The sequence below is a fragment of the Tyto alba genome, unplaced genomic scaffold (assembly GCF_018691265.1).
Source record: "Tyto alba isolate M040663 unplaced genomic scaffold, T.alba_DEE_v4.0 Super-Scaffold_3, whole genome shotgun sequence".
In the NCBI taxonomy this organism is placed as follows: domain Eukaryota; kingdom Metazoa; phylum Chordata; class Aves; order Strigiformes; family Tytonidae; genus Tyto; species Tyto alba.
Window position 1 is genome coordinate 19952204 of NW_024881304.1, and position 23485 is coordinate 19975688.

A 23485-nucleotide genomic window follows, 5' to 3' on the forward strand; every position below is an offset into this window, starting at 1 on the left:
AGGCAGCAGGCAGACAGCCCCACGTCCCGCCGGCCCCACATCCCGCCGCCTGGCCCCACATCCCGCCGGCCCCACATCCCATCACCTGGCCCCACGTCCCCCCACCCAGCCCCACATCCCCCCCTGGCCCCACGAGCCCACGCAGGGCTCCGGCACTTCGTGTCCCATCTCAAAGTTCGAGGGCCCAGAGAGCTGTGAACAAAACACATCAGCACACCAATCCGGTTACCTTAAGGCAGTATGAACGACAGGTGAGAACTCGGCATTTTATTAAGCACCCAGATACACTGAAATCTGGGAGAAACTAAGAAGTATTTCTCAGCGTTAAGGCTTCTGCACGGCTTTAAGCTTCACAGCGCTGCAGCTCTAGCTCCTCTTCCGCTTGCTATAGGGAAGCAGTTGATTGTTCTCTGGCATCTGGGGCCAACGCAACTTCCTTTTGTTAACTCTCAGACCCAGAAAACTGCTGCTGGGGGAAAAAAAAAGAAGAAAAAAAAAAAAAGGAAAAGTGTTTTGAAGATGCTCTGAACAGAGTAAATCGTAGAGGCTGTACTAAAGCGCTGTGAGCGGTGCGTGGGCGCACACGCACGCAGGTGTCACGGGGAGGGGGGCGAGCAGGAACGCGGCTCTGGCTTCGTGTTCAAAGACGAGAGCACCCCGAAGCCAGCCCCGCCGGCCGCCCCAGTGCCTCCCCTCCCGTCCCCAGGGAGCGGCTGCAACCCTGACCACGGCTCGGCCAAACGGGGGAAGAGCCCCCGGCGCCGATGGAACCGTGACCACGTCCTGCCAGGAAAGGCTGGCTCGAAGCAGTCGTGCCCAGGGGCACAGCCCCCGAGGAGAAGGCCGCGTGGTTTTGGTCACGGTTACCCAAGAAGGAAACAGGCTCGCTTTGCCAGAGGCTCCTCTCGTTTATGGACAAAGAATTTTCCAGTGGAAACTCAAAGAAGTGTTTTCTTTTTAGTCACAGAGTTAATTTTAAATAAAAAACCTGTTAGGCCAGCCATATTTAAATCAAGCAGCTAATAACCATCATCCAGCCTTGGAGCTTAAAATTCCACATAGCGTTGACATGAAAGATACCGCCCATCCATCAATAGCTATTACTAATTAAACATTCCTTATAAATGAACTCTGGGTTTTTCTACCATTTGCTAGGATGAATCCATCCTGCGGGCACTTGGCTTAAACTGGGACTTCACAAGTGAAAATAACAGCGGAAAACTCTCAAATGCCAAAGTCCATGTCTCTGTTGACTGCCCCGAGATATATACCCGGGGAGATTAAGAGGAACAAGTCGTACTTCAGAGCTGGGCTGAGCACCGCGCTGGAAGCAGAGCTCCCGCGCCCGAGAGCACGGAGCACGGCCAGGAAGGTCAGCGCAAGTCCCAGCACGGTCAGATTTAGCCTGGAGCCCTGGGACGGCCGTGCCATCAGCGCACGTGCCTGCAGCCCTCCCACGCTGCAAACCTCCCGCGGGTGGTTTCTGGGGCCTTTCCCTCCCGGCTGTACCCTCCGCTCCCCGAGTTCCAGCCCCTGCACTCGGCCACTGGAAAGCATCACTCCCTTCCAATCTAGAAGCAGCTAAGGTTTGAAAAGTTAGTGGAAGCAGGTATTAACAGAGCCCCTTTCTGCACGTCACCCTTCTTGCTGCTGCAGTTCGCGGCGCTGCGTTATTTAGGTTCAACGCGAACGCTGAGGCTGTTCAGTGAAACCTCCAAGCACGGTAACGCGCAGCCAAAGGCAGCCCCACGCCGAACGGGAACGCACAGAAGCTAACTGCTGACGGGATTCATGAACGGCCACATGGGTCTTTTAAGAGTGCCATGACACAAATTATTTTTTGCTGTTAGATTAAGCTCTAAAGCAGCTATTTTCAACCAAACCCGAAGGAGCTATTGCACTTTGTATCCATCATACCCAGCTCCCGCACATGGGCTGTATCTTCCCTTCCAGGTCGAGGAGATTTGCCTATCTGCCTCCAGCTCTGCAGCTGTGCGACTGAACGAGGGCTAATTAATTAACCTCGGCAGTCAGGTCATTAAGAGCCACGGAGGAGCGGCACTGGAGCAGCACGCTCCGTGGGGACAGGAGAAACCATGGAAGTGACACACAAGCCCTTCTCCAGAGCATGTGGCTTTGGCCACTGATAAATGAAGGGTGGACAACCTGCACTAGCAATTAACAATCCCCTGTTAATCACCTTTGCTCTTCCCATCCCGGGGCGTTTTGCTAGCTCCTTACAGCCTCCGAGCCAGCCCGAGCCGCTCCCACCACCCACGGCTCCGGCGCGAACCCCTGAACTAAATTAGCTCCTAATGGTCTGCAGAGCACGTCCCCATGCCCGGCAAAACAATGCAAGGCTTCTTCCCCAAAACTAACTGCATTAAGTAAAGCTAAAACACATTAAGCTCTTAATGTTTTTTTTTTTCCCCTAAAATTAATTGCTGCACTTGCCCGCAGACCTATAAAGAGCAGAAACAGATACGCAGGCAGGGCTGTGAAAAAGGGGGATGGCTTACCAACTTTGGTTTATTTATTTGTGATCCTGTCAGATACAACCGGCCCACAGGTACAGTCTGAGAAGAATTGCATCGCTTACTAATGAACCGCTGAGGTCCAGCTTGAGATATCCTGTCTGCGGGTTGACAGCAAACTGCTAAGAAGTAATCCCCGAGATTCAGTAAATGATTTCAAAGATGATTATACAGTTAATACAGAGAAACCTGCCGGGGCTCATCTAGTGTGCTGAACTTGACGACCTATTTAAATCCAGGGAATATTATCTCTAAGCATCTCCAAATGCCCTCGTAGCTTACGATGGCAAAGTAAACCCTCTGTGGCAGCCTCCATCTCATACCAAATATCCCACTGACACAACTGTATTTGAGTTTAAAGTGCCCGAGGACGACTCACTTTTATTTTTACTTCCATAAATACTTCTACGACCCTGCCTCTGTTTATAGGTATTTCATACACTTTATAGATGACCTGACCACTTTCTACTGTCCTTTTGCTGTATCCAGATTTTGTTCTACAACGAAATATCTCACATTTTCTGTTTTGCTGAATTTAAGATAGGGCTCAAACATCAGAAAACAGTAACACCAAATGAAATGAGGAATTAATTATTTTCCATGCAAATAAAAAAATTTTAAGAAGACAACTGAAAACATGGGGAAGTTAATTACAACTTTTGCTCATCTAAGCCATGTAGTAAGTGACTGCTAAGCCAGAGAAGACACTGGTCGCAAAAATATATTTCAAGAAGTAACTGATTAAAATCAGTCTAAAGACCCGCCCTGCGAACACTATGCCCTTTGTCTTAGCTGGGACTGCCCACACGATTTATAGCTGCTTATGTAAGTTCACAGCGTGTTTAGATCAGACGTTTGTGTGATACTGGAGCCCGGGGCCCAAAGAGCAGCAGAGGTGCAGCACCCCCGGGGCCCGCTCGAGCACCCCGGAGCCACGGCGCTCCAGCCAGGCGCCACCGGGGCACCCCGGTGGCACTGCCACCTGCATCTCGTCACAGCCTTCACACTGACCCAGCCTCTCGGAAAGAAACAAATAACTAATTCTTGGTCAGTAACATTCTGAATCGGCCAGCGAGAGACAGCCTGTGCCCAGTACCAGCACCGGTGACTTCAGAGGAGTCTAAAACCAGCTTGTGCCTCAAATCCCAAGACAGAATTTGCAGAAAAACCAACCGGTGACCTATCTGAGAAAACACACACCAGCACAGGAATCACTCCACCAAAACTCCAGTGAAGTGTGACACTTCACTGGAGAGAAAGGTAACAATGTCAAAAAAATGCCAGTTAATGAGCTTCCACTTTATCGTGGGGAACTTGTGGAGGATGCAAGGTACTCAAACGGCTGGCAAGGGGAAACAGAATCGCCAGGCAGGGGGGATGGGACACAGAGGGGCACAAACCAGACCAAAACTTTTGTTTTTCACAGAACGTCCCCCAGGAGGGTCAGCTATAGCAAGGCCTCAGGTGGAACAGTATGAATACGGCACACTGTTCTTCCCCCCATCATTCCCTTCCCCAAAGGAAGCTAGAAAAGAAAAACACCGAGAGGGATTAGAGGCGTAGGGAACATGACTTGTACGGGAAGGGTACAGAAACTGCTTTTGTTTCCTCTGGAAAAGATAAGACCAAGGAGAAACGGTAATAGTCTTCCAAGGTGTAAAATTTCCACTTCTTACCTGGCTTGTACATGTCACTCACTCTGAAGCAAAGAAATAACCACCCTTTTAATGATGGCAGCAGTTAAGCACATTAACACCAGGAGACTGTGGATTCCTCACCACGGGACATCTACATCAACCCATTAACTAACGGCCCAGCAGCCCTTTTCCCACCACTGCATGTACGGGATTTATGAAGACACCAGACAAATGACTGGAAGCCTAGGAATTTAGCAAAACCCATCTGAGTTCCTAAACACCATCTGGTATTATTTTTACTATAGTTACAAGGAACACAAATGACAGCACCTGCAAAGCTTTAGAGAGAAAAGTATTTTCTTATTCATCCGACAGCTCTGTGGGTTTGTCTTGACCTGAACTTAAGCATGCTGGATGTCAGCTAACACCTTCAGACAAGAACACACATATCCTCAAACTCTGGGAAAAAACAAGAAGTATTGCCAATCCCAACTACTTTAGAGAGCATAATATAGACCCCAGAATGACACAGAAAATTAATTTTATCTTTGTCTTCTAAAACCAATCTCCAGCTAGTTTCCTCTGTACATTCTCCACCCCAGAAGTGCAGAACAATGGTTGCACACTGCGGACACGTACTCATCTCACTGGCACAGCTCCCTTCTTTGGCAGGCAGCCTCCTCCACTGCTCCCCTGGAGCAGAGGGCCCTTCCCAGGGAGCACCAATTTTTTGAATCCTGTGACTTGACTCACTGTCCTGAAGTGTAAAGGGCACAAAAAAAAAAAAAAAAAAAAAAAAAATCATCTGTTTTGATTACAAAATACACAATCGCCTTCACAAAAATACAATTCAGAGATTTGTGTTTCTTCCCAACACATCACGAAGCAGACTGATACTGTCATCTGCTGACACAAGAATGGGTTAAACAAGCGGTTGCTGCCCGGAGGTTTTGTTTAACGCAGCAATTTCTCGCTGAAATTAACATTTCACAGGTAATTCATAATTACACAATGAGGTGGCTACCAAGGACTTTGGCTGACCCCTGATCTCGTGATCCCTGACCCCTGTTTATCAGGGTCACGCACAAATCTTGTAGCAGATCTAGAAATACCTGTGAAAGGCAGTTGTGGCTGCTCACCCTTTGATACATGGCAGCAGCACCAGGTCATCATCACCGGGGGGACAGAGACCAGAATCCGCGATACCTACAGCCAAGTATTTCTGCCTTTACTGCCCGTCTCAAGGAGCCACTTGCAGGTGCTACAAAACAAAGCGTGCTTTTGGGGGTCCTCCCCGTAAAGCCCGCTCGCCTTCCCGTCGGGACGCCTCCCTCTGCATGACAGCCTGTATGGCTACTTTCTGTTTTTCCAGTGGCGCGCTCCACCACTGGCCTGTGCCACCACTGTAACCAAGGCCTTGGCACTGCTTCCATTAAAGCTCCTTAAAATCCATTAGGTTACCTAAACGCGTGTTTTAAGAGTCCCAAATGTTACATCTGTCAGTAATCGTGTATTTTAAGAGCCATCACAACCTATTGACCACATACGTATGTAATGGATAATAGAGAACATTGTGTCATAAATGCTCTTTAAAAAGCAGACTATGAGAATTAAATGCAGTATGGTTCCCATCACGCCCCTAAAATCAACTACCAAAGTGCACGTGATGTTTGGAGAGAGATCCCAGACCGAGCCAGTTTCAGCTCCAGGGGTGAACTGTTCTACTCTTGCAGGCTCCACCAGTCTTCATTCCTGTTTCTTTGTATAACCACAGAGCTTTTCCTTTGATTTGACACTAAACTATTCCAAATTTCACTATAACTGCACACCTTCAGCACCCAAATTTCCCGTATTTCCTCTGCATCTTCATGTATCTAAATTGGGTACTTCAGGAATCCTTGGATGGTTTCTTAGTACTTCTTTGTACAACACCTTGCACAGACAGACCCAAATTCTAAATTTTACCACTATATAATAGATGGGGATTTTTGGTTTTAAGAAATAAGATATTCAGATTTTAAAAACAAGAAAGTGCTGTTCTCTCTTCTTGTTTACTTTGAACAGAAGTAAATCAAAACAGATGCTGCAATTCCAGCATGTTCAACTTGACAGGGAGGTAGGTGAGACTGACAACAATGTAACTTTAAATGCAACAGATCAGATTCTTTTAGTTTTCCATAAAAATTAGTTCCCTCCGTTTTTTTTTTTCTTTTTAAAAAATAAATATTCATAATCAAGCATACCTTAGAAAAATTATTTTCAACTAGTCATCTGTGGATCCCTGGAGCACCAAGGCACTATTTTCCAGGGATCCAAAAACACTGACCAAATTGTGCCCCCCACAACTGTGGAGATTCTCTAAAAGTTTGACTTTTCAGAGGCATCTGCAGAAGACGTGTAGGGATTCCACAGACTGGAAACTACTGATCTGTATCAGTCGCAAGGACTTTACCACTCATATATTCTACTTACTTGGCCGAGGGTGCTGGGCATGTCTCGAGCTCTTGCAGTTCTCTCAGAATGTCTGAACTGGAGCTGAAGGGAAAAACAAAAGCAGATGTCAATTAGTTTAGCAACACCTCCTGCACAGCGGGGCTCTACCTAGCGAAGGCAGTACAGTCCGGAGAGGAGACGGACCTGCCCACGCAGCGCTGGCAAGGAGAACTCATTTCAACCAACAGCACAGTCCCGAAAGTGCTGTCTCTGCATCACAGAATCATCGGACTTATTACTGGATCTTATTCTCATTATTTAACATACAAGTCAATTCTCTCTGTTCATGTCTGCTTTCTGGTAACTGCAATAGCTTTATATTCACAGGCACCAGACAATTCCTCTGGAAAGGACTTGCAAGATACTTTGGTGGGTAAAGTACATTTCAAAGAGTAAAGGCACTTCCTTCAAAACGCGAGGCTTAGGCGTCAGCTTACATTTTGACCGTAACAAAAAAAAAAAAAAAAAAAAAAGACTCAACATCAAAGAAAAATCTTCACGCTGAAATTGTTAGCGACACAAATGCAAACTGCCAAGACCGCCGGCGCAGCCAGACCAAAGGCAGGGGAAGGTGCTGTGCCAGCCAGCACGGGGGCCGCGGCTCGCGGGGCTGCGCGAGGTTCCCCGTGCCGGCCCCCAGCGCCCGCCCGCCCCCGAGGGAGGATGGTCTGGCTCCGTGGTCTGATCGCGCATTCTGAGAAGAATACGACTGACCGCTGAAAGACATGTTTCATAAAGCTATTTATTTCTTAATTAAAATAATTCCTTTAAAGCTTTAATGGATGCTGTTCTTAAAGGAAAAAAAAAAAAAAAAAGCATCTCAGTGCCTTGGATACTGCAAATCGAGGTGAATGGGGATTGAATCGAGCTAGATGCATCATAACTTTTTTTTTTTTAAAAAAAAAAAAAAAACAACCTGCTTGAAAAGATGTAGTTTTTCATCTTCACACAAATTCACATTCTAACATGACAAGGAAAATACTTCTTTTCTAAGTCAGTATTTATACATTTGCAATACAGAACACAATAGGTCAAACTCGGTACCAGTGCTGGATGGGGGAGAAGCTTCAATGTAAAGCATTTAAGATGGTAGCTCAAAATAAATAAACAAACAAATTAATTAATAAGAACCACCCTACATCACGAGTTTTATGGCAAGAGGCTACCAACCTGGCTAACAATGCAACCAAGCAACTCCTGTCGAGCTGTTGCAGTAGTAGAACCCACAATGTCATCCCAGGCTGCTTTTCTAAGAACCACACCAACGCATAAAGTCTTTATGCTTACTGTGCTCCTTTTGAACACTTATGCCTATATAAAATTTAAATGTATGTTTTAGCCTTTTCTAGCAGCGAGGAGTTCTACGATGCTCCCTGGGCTAGGGGCCAAGCGCCCAGCTGCACAGCTGGAGGCTCCCATCGCAGGAACCCGGGGTCACGTCGAGGCGCTACCGTGACGCGGCTGAGCCCCAGCCCTGCCCGCAGCCACGACGCAGCAGAACTTTGCCCCCTACATCTGCACGTGTTTTACAGCACTCACAGAGGCCACTTAAATCGGCGTGTTATCAAATCCAGCTATCACTACTGCATCAACTTCGGAAGAACCCACGTGTGTGCAGATACATGCACGTGGGTACAAACACACACACGTGTTTAGTGAACTACAAGTATGAGCTCAGTGACACCAGTCAGACCCCTTCACGTGCTCAAAGTCTAACAAAAAAAAAAAAAAAAACAACAAAAAACCAAGACAACAATAAACCCAAACAACTCCACAGATGATTTCAGCCTGTATTTTAAATCAGAGAATTTTGCCAAATTTCAATAAAATCTGAATTAAGTGAACAAAATACCCTGGTCAATTATTGATAAATAACTTTCATCGCACGTTCAGACTCCGTGATATAAACTACTGCAAAATTCTCAAGTATATGCCAAATTGCAGGGTCGCAGAAATCAACTAACAAGTTGGAAAATGTTTTCTGGAACCTATGTTTCAAAAAGATGCCTGTCAGCTCAAACCCTCTGCATGTTATTGCAGAAATTACATAACAAACTGTGTTACACAAATAGTTGGGAGATTTTAGTGTAAACCACGGGACAGCACTTGGATACCAGTTCTCTTGGATTTACTTTAAAGGCTTTACAACAAAATTAATCCCCTGTTTGTTAGAAGATAGCAGACAAAAATTGTAAAGATACAACCCCCCGGCCATAACTTTATATATACATAGACACTGGTGTGTTTATATGTTTGCTCAAAACACGTAGTAAGGAAAACAGCCCGAAGATACTCATTCTCACAGGACAGACTCCAGCGTGGCAAAGCAGAGTCCTGATAACATGGACAACTGCTGAAGTTCACAAATGGTATTTCTGCCAAAAAAAAAAAAAAAAATCATTTTAAACAACGTGTCTCATACTAGAGAGGCTGTGTTTGCACAGAAGCCCCACGGAGTGATTTTTTCAAAGGCAGAGCCTGGGCCGGGGGAAGGGGAGAGCCGCTGGCCGCCCGGCCCCGCTTGCACCGTTTCAGCATCGTTTGTGCCCGACGGGGACCGCTCCGTGCAGACCTACGGCGGACTGCACTCCTCCCCCAGGACTGCGGCCGAACGGCCCGGCACGTCCTCTGCTCGAGAGTTACAAATTAAAAAGCAAGGACAGCTCTATGCACAACTTCCACACCCCGGCTGCAGGAGTCTAACATCTCAGCTTATTACCCGGCTCACAGATTTTTGAGAACAGAAGTTCAGCAAAACACTTAATATTACACAAATATTAACGCTACTGTGGCGATAACTACAGAAACAGCAACGGGATTTCAAGGGAGAAAAACACCACCAGAATGCCTTAGAGAAACCTTTAATGCGTGCATATTTGGTCATAAAAAAGATACCAAAAAACATCCACAAAGCACTGGTGCCACATGGAGAAAATTATTTTGAAACAAAATGGATTTAATGGGTCAGTGTGGCTTCCTCGAAGCACGAGCCAAGCAGGGCCGTGGCTTGGTAAGGCAGCTGTCTGCTGGAGCCGTCACAGCTGCCCGCGCTCCCCCGGCACCCAGCTCCCCTCTCCCCAGAGTCTGGGCTCAGGCAGCCGCTTACATTTTTTATTTCGGCAACAAATCTAATACAAAACGTTCAAATGCAAAACATGGTAAGACGTGCTGTAAAAACAATGTTGTATGGAGAAAGCTGTAAAGTCCAGCGGTTTTTTTTTTTTACTGTTAAAACCGTAAGTCCATCAAAAACTCCTTTTTGGTACACCAACGGGATGCCCAAGGAATGAGCTGTTATCATACTTCTAAATCCTACCCCAATGTACCCATTACGTTTTGAAAAAAAAAGGGAGGAGGACAAGAGGCTATTTGTGTGATTTTAGGTCCCCTAAAATAGAAAAAGAGCAGGTTTGATGCCTGAACATGATGTACTTCCTTGCCTTGAAAAATGTAGTGTTATTATCATTTATCACCGTGTTTGTCACAAGCAAAATAATAAAAGTGAAAAAATTTGGCTAACACTCAGGCCAATAATGCAAGTTCCTAATTTGCATGTGTAATCCACAGTCTGTGCCTACCAAATTACTTTAAAACCCAGCACAAAATGTACAAGTGAGCTACCACCTTCGCCTGTGCACGTAGATGTGAATGGGCCAGCAACTCACGAGCAATCAAAGTCCCTCAGCAAACCAAATCAACTTTTATGCTGTAACTGCATTGAGACGGAGGATGTATGTGTAACATAACTATATAAAACCAAGCTGCAGGGTTATGAACTTTCCAGCTGTAGCTAAAAAGCCCTTTGTTTCAGGATTTCTTCAAACAATCCCTTGTTCCGAGCCAGGCACTCAATGAAACAGTTCTCTGCATCTAGTCTCTCTTAAACATCAATTTCTTTTACAAAGACAGGGCAATTGCTTGATTTTGAGTTGAAGTAATTATATACCTTTCTACCACATGCAGGGGAAAAGAATTGTTTGAAAATTTAAAAAAATCCTTAAATATGCCAGACAGTTGAAAAAAAATAATCAAAAAAACAAAACCAAAAACATTTTCAACTAAGCAATAGAAATTTTGACCACCGACTGGGTGTTTCTTCCCCCCCAAAAAAATCTCCTAAGATCTTCTTGGTATTGAATGATTAGTCCTTACGCTGAAGAAAATTAATTAAATAAAAAAGAAACAGCGACCTCATTGCACATGTTGTTTCTATAAATTTTACCCAAAGAGATCACCAAATTTTGAATAGTTTTGTTAATTTCTTCAGTATTTTCTGCCTTTTCAATACCCCATAGATATCTACCAATATGGAGGAGGCCAGATAAAGCAAAACACATCTTCAGCCTTTATTCAGATTCCAAATCCAAGACAATCTCCCACAAGAGGTTTTCTGTCTTTTTCTTTAATACAAGTCATTATTCTATCCTAAGATTTTACGTATCAGTTCCAGGTGAGTAAAATTTTATGGCAAAACCACTAAAGTTCTGAAACTTCACTGCTCAAGATGCCACAGGCTGACAGACAAGGTGACAGGGTGTAAAGTGTTCTAATTTCCTGGACTCACTCACGTTTCCATGTGGAGAAAAGTGCAGCTCCAAGGACTCGAGCAATTCCCCAACTTTGCCTCACTTTTCTGCAGGATTACTTTATTCTGAGCACTTACAGACAATCAACCAAGAGTAAACTACTCCCTTCTAGACCGTCATTTCGATTTGACTTCTACCCTCTCCCCCCCCCTCCCTTTTTTTTTGGTTGTTAAGATAAACACACCACCTTAAAACAGAGAGAAGAAACCTGACATAAGTGTGAGGAACACGTCTCATTCTAAAAATGAAATTTGTTTATTTTAAGGCAGATTAAGTTCCTTCATGGTGAACAGCCAGTGTCCTTTAATCAGTCCATCTTGCTGTGCATTATGTACTTCGCTCTGGCATGTGTATTGTGCATTTTTTTCCCTCAAGGCTGCCATGAGAAATGAGCTCCAGCCCGTCTCATTTTACCAATGTCATTTGAAGGTGAGCGCCCAGTCGCAAGGAGTGAGGGAAAATGGTTTTCTCCACCTTGCAATTCCGCTTCGGCTTCGACGTGCCTGTGATAAACGGTATGAGTTTGGTGATGGAGATGCTGCAAGTCCTGCGTGACATCCAAGATAAATGGTTTCCCACGGGGTCTTCCCTGGCTTCCCAGCACCCCCTCTTCAAACCACGCACCCCTGAGCACGGCTTCATCTTCCTGCCCGTGGAGGGGACCAGGTTCGCCAGCCTTGACCTTCCCGCAGACTCCCCGTGCAGGGCCCTCCTCTCTGCTAAACCTTACACAGGTTCCACTAGTTCACTGTTTTTCTTGGCTCTTTCCAGGCTTTCTGCGGTCCCTTCTGCGGCTCGAGAGCATGCCTTTGAGGCTCTGCCTTTGGGAAATGAAAAGATCTGCTGGATCTATCTAAACTGCTTTCCCTAGGAGCCTGGCAACAGTCGGGCCATCGAGGCTGAAGCACTGGAGAGCTCTGGGGTACTATCGCTTCTGTTTTGGGGGCTCAGAGGTGTGCAAACCCCACGGCTCTTGACTAGGGACTGATGTTTTTCTGGATACGTGTCATAGATAATCATGTTTCCCCCCCCCCATCTGAGGTCATCTGCTGCTACCATTTGAAATGACTTCTCCAAGACAGCCTCCATCATGCCTCGCAGTTCGTGGCCATTTGTTAAGGCTCGCCGTTTTTCTAAGGCAGGCATCAATCAACAACACAGCAGAGAAGCATCAGCAGCCTTCCACAACAAACCCGTATTAGAGGCGAAAAATCAAAGGGAAACCACTCCTATCTAACACTGGGCTATATATCATCTCTGAGCCAAAGCAGTCCAAGATTTATTAACTCAAAAATGTACTAGAGAACTGAGACCGGCAGTTATTCCCCCGATCAACACATTTTCACATACTTCTCTCATTTGACAGTGATGGCCAGCCTAGGGACCAGGACAACGCCTTCTTTAAACTCAGGCTGAAGCAACTGCCCGGGAAGAGCTTACACAGCTTTTTCAACCATTCCATCTTGTCAACAGTCTCTTTGAGAAATTGATGTCTGCTGAGAGGTTTTCAGAGGATTGCTGCCATCCAGTGAACTCCACACTAACTGAAGCATAGCTCCCTATTTCTACCTCTTCTTCCACTGATGAACTAAAGCCCAAATTCTGCAAAGCACACAAATCCAAGACTAAGTGACCGGCTAAATCCAGATCTTAGATCCTGGTCAACAGATCCTAAACTTAATGCCAAAAAGGCCCACTTACTGCAAACGAGGCCCCTTGCGTGGGCATGAATCTCACCTGGCAGACGCTACAGTCGCTCTGTGTATTCCAACAGCAGAGAGATTTATACAAGCTGCAGATACACCACTTTTCCACCAGGATTTCAAAATTAAGTCACTGGGTTTCAGTGTACACCTCAGTGTCTTTGACAAGGCCAACAATATATACTGTCTGCTGTTGCAAGTCTTTCTAGTCATCAAGAACGGCCATTTCCTTCTAACACAAAACTTTAAACAGAAATAATTTGTTTTAAAAACTGAGTATTATCCCCATTATATAAAATACTTTTAATAGAATATTTCCTCCAGATAGTTCATTAACTGGCTTATCACTGTCCCACCTAGTTTCTTTTCCAGTTTTCCTATTGTTTAAGTAGTTGCATAAAATTTGGCATCTGTCCCAGAAAGTAAAAGAACACAATGGGACTATTATCTGGAGCACTAAAGTTCTATGAAAGCTTTAAGTATGGCTTCATAGCTTTGAAAAATTATCCTTTAAAAGCCATGGCTTTGTTTTGGTGTTTATCTGTTATGCACATTTCACTCTCTTGGTGGGATCATCAATTTATGAAGAGACCAAATATGTTTGGGTCAATGCTATAACCTCTATGCATGACCTGCACCCTTTTTGCAGCAGGTGTAAAATTTTATCAATTGCAAGTACCAACTTTTGAATAATATCAGTACATCAGTGATTACTGTACAATGTATGAATTTCTAATATTAACCAACTGCTTCCTTAGCAAACACTGGTGCGAGATTGACAGAAAACATAAGAATCATTAATTTCTTGCAGCAGGTTTTTACAGAGCAAGCATTTAAATTCTCTGACTTCAAGATTGTTACGTTATATTCTATATGCTGCTCAAAATCCTGATTTTCTTTTGATCCATCATAACATCAGCCCTCCAGTTAGAAGTACTCCCTTTATAAAAACACAGCATGCAGACTTGGACTTCCAAATATATTTCAAGTTTTGACATTTCAATGTGAAAAACATCTACCCTTGTCAAAGGATATCCTCTTATTATCAGAAATAAAATACAAGCCTCAGAAAATCATTACTTGGTACAATAGCACAATGCTACTTAAACCCTCGAAATCTAAATCATTCTTTTTTTGATTTGCGTTATATTTATTTCACTACAATTAGCAAAACATTAACCCCATGGTAACCAGAGTGAGAAATCTACCTCTCTCTCGTGCAGTTTCTATGACTATACCTACTTCTTACAACCCCTGAAAATCCTGCCATAATCCAGGTGCATGAACTAACGCCCTAGTCCAGGTCCAGAAACGTGTGAGCAGCATACTGGGAGCGTGAGCCGCGGCCCAACACCGCGCTGCGCCGGCCGAAGGCAGGCTGTGGGCACGGCAGAACCTGACGTGTCTCCAAGGGCCAAACACTGGGACGTTAGACCTGCTGTTTTTTCAGAGCAGCTCTCAGGAACAGAAACAGTAAAGACGAAAAGCACGTTTAATTCTTCTTCATAAGCGTTTCTCCACATCAGTCTTTGGAGAGGGGTGATCCCTGAAACCTGTTTGTTTCCAAGAAAACACACTGAATTGTTCTTCAGAAAGTACAGTTTGGCACAAGGAACACTGTGGTCAAACGAGAGGGGACTTCCACGCATCACAAAGCATCACTTTCCCCTCTAGCTGAGCATTGCCCCTCCAGCAATGAGAAGGGACAGAGAGCCAGGCTTGGGGTTTGAGATAGGACTGGGATGGGGAGAAATCCCCCTTTATGATCACGAGCAAAAGGCAGACTCGTTAGGGGAAGAAAAAAAAAAAAAGAACATACATTTATTACAGACACTAACAACACATAACAGTAGGACAGTGAGAAGCATTGCCACATCTTGAGAACACCTTCCCCCCACCCCTCCCTTCTTCCCGGGCTCAGCTCTGCTCCTGATATCTCTACCTCCTTCCCCAGGGGCGCAGGGGCAGGGAATGGGGGGTGCAGTCAGCGCTGCCACTTCCCTTATCTTCGGTGAGGGGAGTGTCCGAAACTTGTTCCCCCTGCTCCATCGTGGTCCCCCTCTCACAGCAGACAGTCCTCCACAAACTTTCTCCAACATGAGTCCCTCCCACGGGCCGCAGCGTTCCCCACACTGCTCCGTCATGGGTCACTAACTTCCTCCGACTGGATTCCCTCCCACGGCTGCAGCCCTTCCCGAGCTGCTCCGGCGTGGGGCTCCCCCGCATGCTGCAATCCTCCCAGCGCTGAATTACAGCAGCGGGGCTGCCTTTTCCCACAAGACCCCGGCCTTCTTCGGGCACAGAACCTTGATCATCTGAGCAGAAGCCACAGGCCATAAATCAATGTCTGCGCCACCGTAGATCTCCATGGGTGGCAGGGGGGGCCGCCCTGCCGTCTCCCCACAGGATACAGGGGGGGGTCTCTGCTCCGGCACACCTCCACCCTCCTTTCTTCCTCCGTTCCTCCACTGACCTTGGTGTTCATGCAGCTGCCGCAACTCCTCCTCACCAGTCCCACTGCCCGTCACCACGTCCCTTCTTAAATACGTTATCGCAGAGGCGCAGCCGATTGGCTCAATTTCCCAAACAGAAGTGGAGCTGACGTGGAGCTGGGGGAGCTTCGAGAAGCTTCTCACAGGGGGCCGCCCCGATAGCCCCCTCCCCTGCCACCAAAAAAACTCCACCATTCACTCAACCCAGGACACGATGTATTATCTTCACTTTTCACTTCTCTGAGTACAAAAACAAGTTTGGATGTAAAGGATGAGAATCTACAGTGTGTATGTAATGCCCTAAGGCACACCCCAGAGCCCAACTGCCAATTAGACAACGTAAGGGGCATGTGGGGGGGTTGATCACAAAAAAAAATCAAAACACACACAAAAAAAAACAACCAACAAAAAACTCCCACCACTTTGTTGAACTTCTTGATCATTGCAGTAGCTAGCTTCCAAGGTTAAGCAAACTGCCCTATATTTAAAGAAAAATAAATAGAAACCATACCACACATACAAACCAGGGGATATGCACAAAGTAGGAAAGTGAAGAGAAAATCCCAGAGAGATTCTGAAAAAACAATTCTGTGCAGACTCTAGTAATTCTGTTCCTGTTCCACAGGAGCTGAATTTAAGAGTAAACCACAGGGAGCTATTAAGCATGGGTTTTTTTGAAAGAAGGTCCAAATATCTGTGATACATATCCACTGGTCTGTACAACTGAGAGGTTCTGTGTTTGATTCAAGAAGTCTTTGGAAATATTTCATTTGGAGAGAGTGAATGTGTGAAATGAAGGAATAAACAACTCTGCCTTGAGCCAGACATAGCACAAACAAATGCACACTGTCCAACAAAATCTGCCAACTTGGTTCATGAAAGCACATTCAGATCATTAGTAACTGCCACATGCTAATATCCTTTAGCAAGCTTTCTTACAGTCTCTTAGGCACACTTTCATCCAGACTTTAAGTTGATACACACAAGCCTGCAGACAGAAAAAGGTAAAGAATAAAAGTTGTACTTTGATGTTAGAGGCCATGGGGAGAATCATTCTCAACATTGTTCACACACCAAACTGGCAGGGAAATAGAGATTTAATGATACCTTGGATGAGCTAATACAAGCCCTTTCTACCTCCCAAGAACACGCTCTGTAAGATTAGAACTCCAAGCTTTCCAAGGCCCTTAATGCCAAAAGGTTAATTTGCAATCAGGAAAAAAAAAAAAAAAAGTATAATAGGGAAGAACAGGAGCACCTTGTTTAAATTCTGGATGAGGAGCCAAGCTGAAGGCATTTATTTTGTGAAACCAACATAACGATCAGAGCTCAAGGGCGACTGCAGCATCAGGCACGGTGAGGATGAAGCAGGTCCCTCCATCACCTGCACACCCATCAAATGTGACAGCTCGTACAGACCTTGCACTACCCTGGGGGAGAGCTTCTGCCCGGGCTCCTGCCCGCCACCGCCCCCAGCCCCGCGTCAGGATCCGGCTGCTTCCCCAGAACTGCCTGGCCACGGCAGAGCGGCCACGGCCCAAGCTGCAAACTGGACAGCTGAGGCTTCAGGAGTACAAACCCAGTCTCTGGAACAAAGCCACAGGGCTGGTGTCTTCCCTTCTAAGTGAGCCCTGAGGAGCTGTTTTCCCAGGCCCATTTCATCTTTCAGTACGGATCCTGAGTGGAGCAGCTTCAAAGAGAGATGGTCACAACCCTCACAGTGCAAGCTTGCAAGAGCCCGGCAGGAGACGCATCTCCCCCTCCAGCTTAGGGCTTAGTTCTTGGTCCATTTCGAAAAGGGCTTCAGCGCTTAAAATCAAGAGGGCTCTGGCTGTGGATCACAAGGCACCGCTGCTAAGCCAGGCACCTGCACGCTGCCACGGGCAGAGTTTAAAGACAATCTGACCTGTGGGGTCCAGCACCAAGTCCTTCCGACTCACTGCCCCGCATGCTGCTTCACACAAAGCCAGTTCCAACACCCTCAACTCTTCTGAGGTTTCAGAGGAGAGGCTGAGAGAGCTGGGGCTGTTTAGCCTTCAGGAGAGAAGGCTCGAGGGGATCCTACCAATACACAGCAACACCTGATGGGAGGGAGCGAAGACGACAGTCTATTCCCAGTGGCATCCACTGACAGAACAAGAGACAACCAGCACAAACTGAAACACAGGGAATTCCCACGAAACATAAGAAAAAGCCTCTGTGCTGTGCGGGTGGTCAAATGTTGCAGCAGGTTGCCCAGGGAGGGCCTGGAGTCTCTGTCCCCAGAGCTGTTAAAACCTGACGGGGCACGGTCCTGAGAAGCCTGCTCCGGCTGACCCCACTCTGGGCGGGGATGGACCAGAGGGTCGCCCAGCCCCTGTGATTCAGCGTGTCCTACTGAGACCTGTGGATTCTGCTCTGAAGGCCTGACCTGAAAATAAGACGCTCAAATATCAGGTATTGCAACGTGCAAGTCTCCATGAGTCCAGAGCACTGGACCCTATAAGTAAAGAGATTACCGAGGAAAAACTATCATCATTTGCACGACGTCCTGAGAACCGCAGACAAAACTAGTACATCAGTAACCTTAATGGGTTTGTTGTTAAACAGTGGATACAATGAAATGCTACATTTATCAAATTTATAGTAACAATTCAGGCAGAAAGACACATACAATAAAGAGGGGAAAAGCCACCGGGAGGGGAAAAACTTTATTCGTATATAACACAAGCTTGAAGCCAAACAAAACCGTAAATGGTATTTTGAAAGAGCCACAAAGACCCTTTGTGCCTCCACATAAATGACCGGCCCAGCCAGCGTATTGCTGTTTACAGACAAACTTTTACTATATGCTCCCTTTAGTTCAAGTAAATGGAAACAGGCAGCAAAACCTGTTCATATAAAACAAGGACATTTAACATTTGGAGCTCTCTAATCCCTGAGTTAATCTCTTTCCTATGTCTTCCTAGGCTTTCATTCACGGTTTAATATTTACCTTTGTGAAAAGCTACATCTTTAATCCCCATGCTGACTTTTTAAAACTCTTTGTGAACCAAAGTGAATTTAGAAAACTTTGTCCCTGTTAAACTTTTCAACAACTAAATTGTTCTTTTAATAAACAAGGATGAAGCCAACCAGTATATTATTCTTAATATGTGCAGAACAAGGAGGAAGAGGCACACACCATGGGTGTAATGGGTGAGAAATTAAGGAATGTTACGCCTAGCTCAGCTGTTGACCTTCACCTACTTCCTCTGATTATCTTCCACTTCTAAACAAAGGAAACCTTTTTATTCCTAGTAATGCGGACCTGAAAAGGGTGCCCTCTCCTCTCATTTCTGTTATCAACAAGACAGCAAGATTATTTTCAAGATTAGCTCTCTTGCTTTTAGACACATATCAAAAAACAGTTATCCTGTATTTGTTTTCAATAACTTGTCCTCCATAGACTGGGGCCACAGCAACCAGTATAGCAATAGGACGTTTATCTCAATATTCATCTTTGTCATCTTTGAAGTAGTAGATAACAAATTATGATCCATGAAGATCTTAGATACAAACACAACCTTCAGAAGCTAGACAGATCTTATCAGCAGTAACAGCTGAGTGTCCTTCCAATGAAATGATCATTGCGCTATCAAAGGCATAAAATCTTACATTATTTATAAAGCCTTCCTGAATCCTTCATTTTCTGAAACCACTTATTTGCAATTTCAGGAAGCAAAGCTAAATGCATGAAGAAAGAAAAGTGAATGGCTGTCAGGACTTCAAGGTTCAGTAGCATTCTACCACTGACTGCAAATCATGGGTCACTTAAACTCTATTTCTTACAGCAACACTCAAAGAGCTACTGAAAGACACTATATAAATATTTTGGACCTCTCTAAATAAAGCTTCAAACAAAAGGGAAGATGATGCAGTGGAAAAGAAACACCAAACCTTTTCCTGGTTCCACAGACATTCCAGTCACTGTTTCTGAATCAAAAGGAATACTCACACTGCCACCCCTCTATCAAGTCACTACAAAACTATTAAAGGAATTCTGAATCTATTTCAGCTCCATCCCTCAAACAACTGAACAGCCAGAAACAGGGAAGAGAATGAATCGGTAACCACAGATTAGGAACCCATCCTAGGAAGTCAGATATATATATATATTGCTTGAGGTTACTGGCAAAGTTTTTCCATGTTTGGTCTAACCTAGTACAAACCAGGGAGAAGAGACTCTTCTTCACCAACCTGCTTGTTGAATCAGATGAGAGTGAGAATGCAGGAGAGACTGATCTCTGGCTTTCCTCCAAGGAATGAGATTCACTTTTGCCATCAGAAGTTTCTGTTTTGATTATCTGGGTTTTTCCAAGGACTATAGCTGTATGATGCTCTTCTCTATGCTCTACCAAGAAGAAAGGCAGAGATTAGCAAGAATGACAAAGCAAAATACTATTGCTTCAATTTTTGCAGCCTGGAGATAGATTTTAAGAAAAAAATAAGTTACAGATATTTAAATACCAATGCCTCATTTCCACATAGATGCTTCCTGAAACTCTCTCAGTTTCAAAGGTTTCTTTTTCTGCATAGTAACAAACAAACAAAAAAAAAACCCCACAAAATAAAAAAACCCCAACAAACAGCCCACCCTCTAATAAGCAGAGGCTGAAACAGAAACATTTCATTGTTAGGAGTTTCAAACACAAACAAGGACTGAAATAAAGGGTAAAGCTATTTGTCACTTTTCATAAGAGGAAACTTTATTTCAGAAATTAGCAAACACTTAATGAGACAGCGCTGCTGTTCGCTGCTTCTTGCCACCAATTCACTTCACCCACTGCATGAGACAGCTTGACAGCTTTAAAGTTTTACAGGTCAAGTTAATAGGCTTGTTTTCAATAAAAGGAGCATTACAATTTATTTCCTTATGCATCTAAGACAGATGTCAATTTAGATAGTTGTCATTCCCATTTTTTAATAGGAAAAATCATTTCTAGACAACACATATCCGACACAAATTGTAAAAGCATTTATTATGTCAAGTGTTTTTAGCTATAAAAAGATGAACAATTCTCTGAAAAAGATACCTTCTACCTCTCCAAAGAGTAAACAAATATAGACTAGAAAGTACGATATGTAAAGATAAACTACTCTTACACCATAGCCACAAATATTTTTAAACAAGTTATTTAACTAGAAAGTTGCACAGGACATTCAAACCGTATCGAGACTCATCTCATGAATAACCCTTATTATGGCCATGCACAGAAGTGTTCTGTCCACCCCCACGAACCAAGCTATACCCCCGCCCAAACCCCTTGGACTTTTCTACCCCTCCAGGAATGATTTTGACAGAAATGGCCAAACAGAACTGTAATTAGAGTGTGGAGGAGCTATACAGTCTCTGAATTCAGCTACAGCTTGCCCTTTCCCTTCCACTAAAATGCATAATTAAATATTTTTGTCTGTTGAAAACAACTGGCAGATTACAGTGAGTCAGCTGTCCAACTAATGAAACATTATTCTAAAATGAACAGGTTAAAAATAGCAAAGGGCCTGTGCAATAATGGAACCCAGAAGAGGTGTATCACAGGTATTTATCAAATTCTTATGGTGCTTCCCCTTAGGCAAAGCAAAACCTTATGTTTAAAAGTTATAAAATATAAAGACTGAAAATCGAACATTTTAAGTTTAAATATGCAAAAGAAGATGAGGTAAATCAGGAACTGATGATTAAAACATCACCAAAAACAGAGCGAGATTTTCAGGATTTATGTTACACCAACCAGTACTACAACAGAGTGCAATGAGAAATATAAAGGGTTTTTAAAAAAAAAAAAAACAAAACAAAAAAAAAACAACACAAAAGTATGTTTTAAGTCTGTACAATTCCACTACTTCCATGAGAATCCAAATAAAGTGGGCAAGGAATGCATACAAGCCTTTGCTCTTCTCAACAGTTATGCTTTCAAACGGCAAGTCATCAGACCACTGCTGGCTTTCCTCCTTTCACGTATTATAATTTTCAGTGTAATGAAAAGGTAATTGCTGTTAATAAGGAACACTGAGGAAACAGGCTTTAGGCATCTGTTCCTTCACTCATAAATCATCATCTTGTTTTGTTCAGTGGCTTACAGTCCACCAGGTGCAGATGTCTGGCATAAAACTAGAAACGGGAATTTCAGATTGTTGAAAGCTCAGTGCACAAAAAGCATAATGAAAATATTGCAGGTTTGTCAGAACCAGACAAGGTGGTATCATGTCCCTCAGTCAACGTGATACAGGATGGCACGCCTGATATAAGTTATTTTCTACCTGAGCACTCTTTTAGAAAACATATATGGCATTACTTCAGCTTCTCAAAGTCTGCTGTTCAGTGCAGAAAGAAAAGTCTTACACAGAAGACAGAAACCCAGTAATTCATAGTAGCCAATCTCTCCACAGAGCATGGCCAGACATTAATATTTCAAAGTCTGTGATCCCATCATCTAACAACACACTGCTTCTGTAATGCAATGTAAATTATGTCAAACAAGATAAACTTTACCTTGAGATTCCTTAATTTTTTACCCTTCACATGGCAGTGATTATGAGTTGCATCAAGGTCTGCATGAAACGGTAAGGATAAAATTCATACTATTATGAACAGTATGCTAGAGGAAACAGCCCCTGATGAGTTCAGCTCAACCCAGGAGAGCAGGGATTTGTGAGAGCTGATGCAAACTGAACTGCCACGCTTTCCCAAGGATAAACAACAGTGCATCCAATTCCGGGCAATGGAATTCTCTCCAAAACTCAGTGTCTTGAACAGATTATAATTCCACAAGTTTTATTAGGTTGAGGAATGCTCTTCTAAATCACACGTTCAAAGATATATGTACACTGCCAAAGCGGCCAGTCACATAAACCAAATGAGAGTGCACAAGCCTATAGGGAACAAGTTAAAAGCACACATGGGTATTTCTTTGATGCTGTGGGTAGTGAGGATAACAAACATATGCTAGATGTTGTTCCTAACTCAAAGAACTGAGTAACTGCAGCTCTGCATTCCCACATTTCACTGTGTTGACATATATAAACACACAAAAAAAAAGAGAGGCAATATACTGTATAAACAGTCTGAAAGAAGCTGAAGTATTTTATTGCTTCAACCTCGGGATAAATAAATACTTGTTCCAATCCACACAAATACCTTTGCAGTCCCAAATTATTGGCTCCCTATCACATTAATGATACAGGAAAGCTGATACCCATGCCCACCTTCATCTTACAGGTGCAGATTGCCACATGCCCACTCTCCGCAACTTCAGTAGATTTGGATTGGAACACAAGATCCCATTTCAACCAGCTAATTAAAATTTGCACCTAAATAAAGCACATCTACACACAATCCCATTCAAATCAAACGAATCCTATATTCGTGACGGGCTGTGCTTATGTATCACACTAAAATCAATGGCAGTCAATCTTTCTAGGGTCTGTTTGATTTTCATGCTTTTTGTTTTCCCCTTAAGGGCTGTGGGAGAACAATGGGAGGAAAGAGCATTTCTTTGGGAAACCTCCTACTCGTTAGCGTGGATCGAAGAGGGGGACTGTATCAAACAATATTACTAACCTGTGGCTGGTGGCAATTCTTCGACAGTGACTTGCTCTTTGTTTTGAGCACTTTCTGTTTTCCTCTTGCCACTTTTCTTCCACCGACTATTTATCTGATTCACCAAAAACTGGAATTCATCTCTGTGTTTCTTTCCTGAAATGTAACAGTGCATTACTGACCATTGCCACAGAACTCTTCAGGTATAGCATAAAAAACGAAAAGGACGTGAACAGAAATAAACACAAAATACTGAATTAAAGACATTTTTGTTACAGTAGATAAAAACAAACTCATCACTGCAGTGTTCCATATTCTGTTAATGATCCAAAACTGTGTCTATGCTTTTACAGTCACTCAGCGGTCAAGAACACTTGCGCAGATGAAAACTTAATTTCTGCCCAGAAGAACTGTGTTTCTTTCTTCTTTATATTATCTTTTTTTCCCCTAAACTTGTTAAGTATTGCAATTACCATTGT

General features: G+C 44.1%; 1 protein-coding gene across 6 annotated transcripts in view; it reads right to left on the reverse strand.

Annotated features, from left to right (window-relative positions):
- Positions 1 to 225: 225 nt before the first annotated feature.
- LOC104369038 (RAD18 E3 ubiquitin protein ligase) overlaps positions 226 to 23485 on the reverse strand; it is a 54897-nt gene continuing 31637 nt past the window's right edge. The window contains exons 10-15 of one of the 6 annotated variants that reach the window (XM_042799662.1): positions 23028 to 23162; positions 19664 to 19817; positions 8968 to 9039; positions 6644 to 6706; positions 4811 to 4928; positions 379 to 466 (exon numbers count right to left, since the gene is read on the reverse strand). In XM_042799662.1, the coding sequence (XP_042655596.1) occupies positions 4811 to 4928; positions 6644 to 6706; positions 8968 to 9039; positions 19664 to 19817; positions 23028 to 23162 (542 nt within the window). In that variant the 3' untranslated portion in view covers positions 379 to 466. Of the gene's footprint in view, positions 470 to 4810; positions 4929 to 6643; positions 6707 to 8967; positions 9040 to 19663; positions 19818 to 23027; positions 23163 to 23485 lie in introns of all 6 variants that reach the window. The other 5 variants (XM_042799663.1, XM_042799664.1, XM_042799665.1 and 2 more) reach the window with 5 other exon arrangements.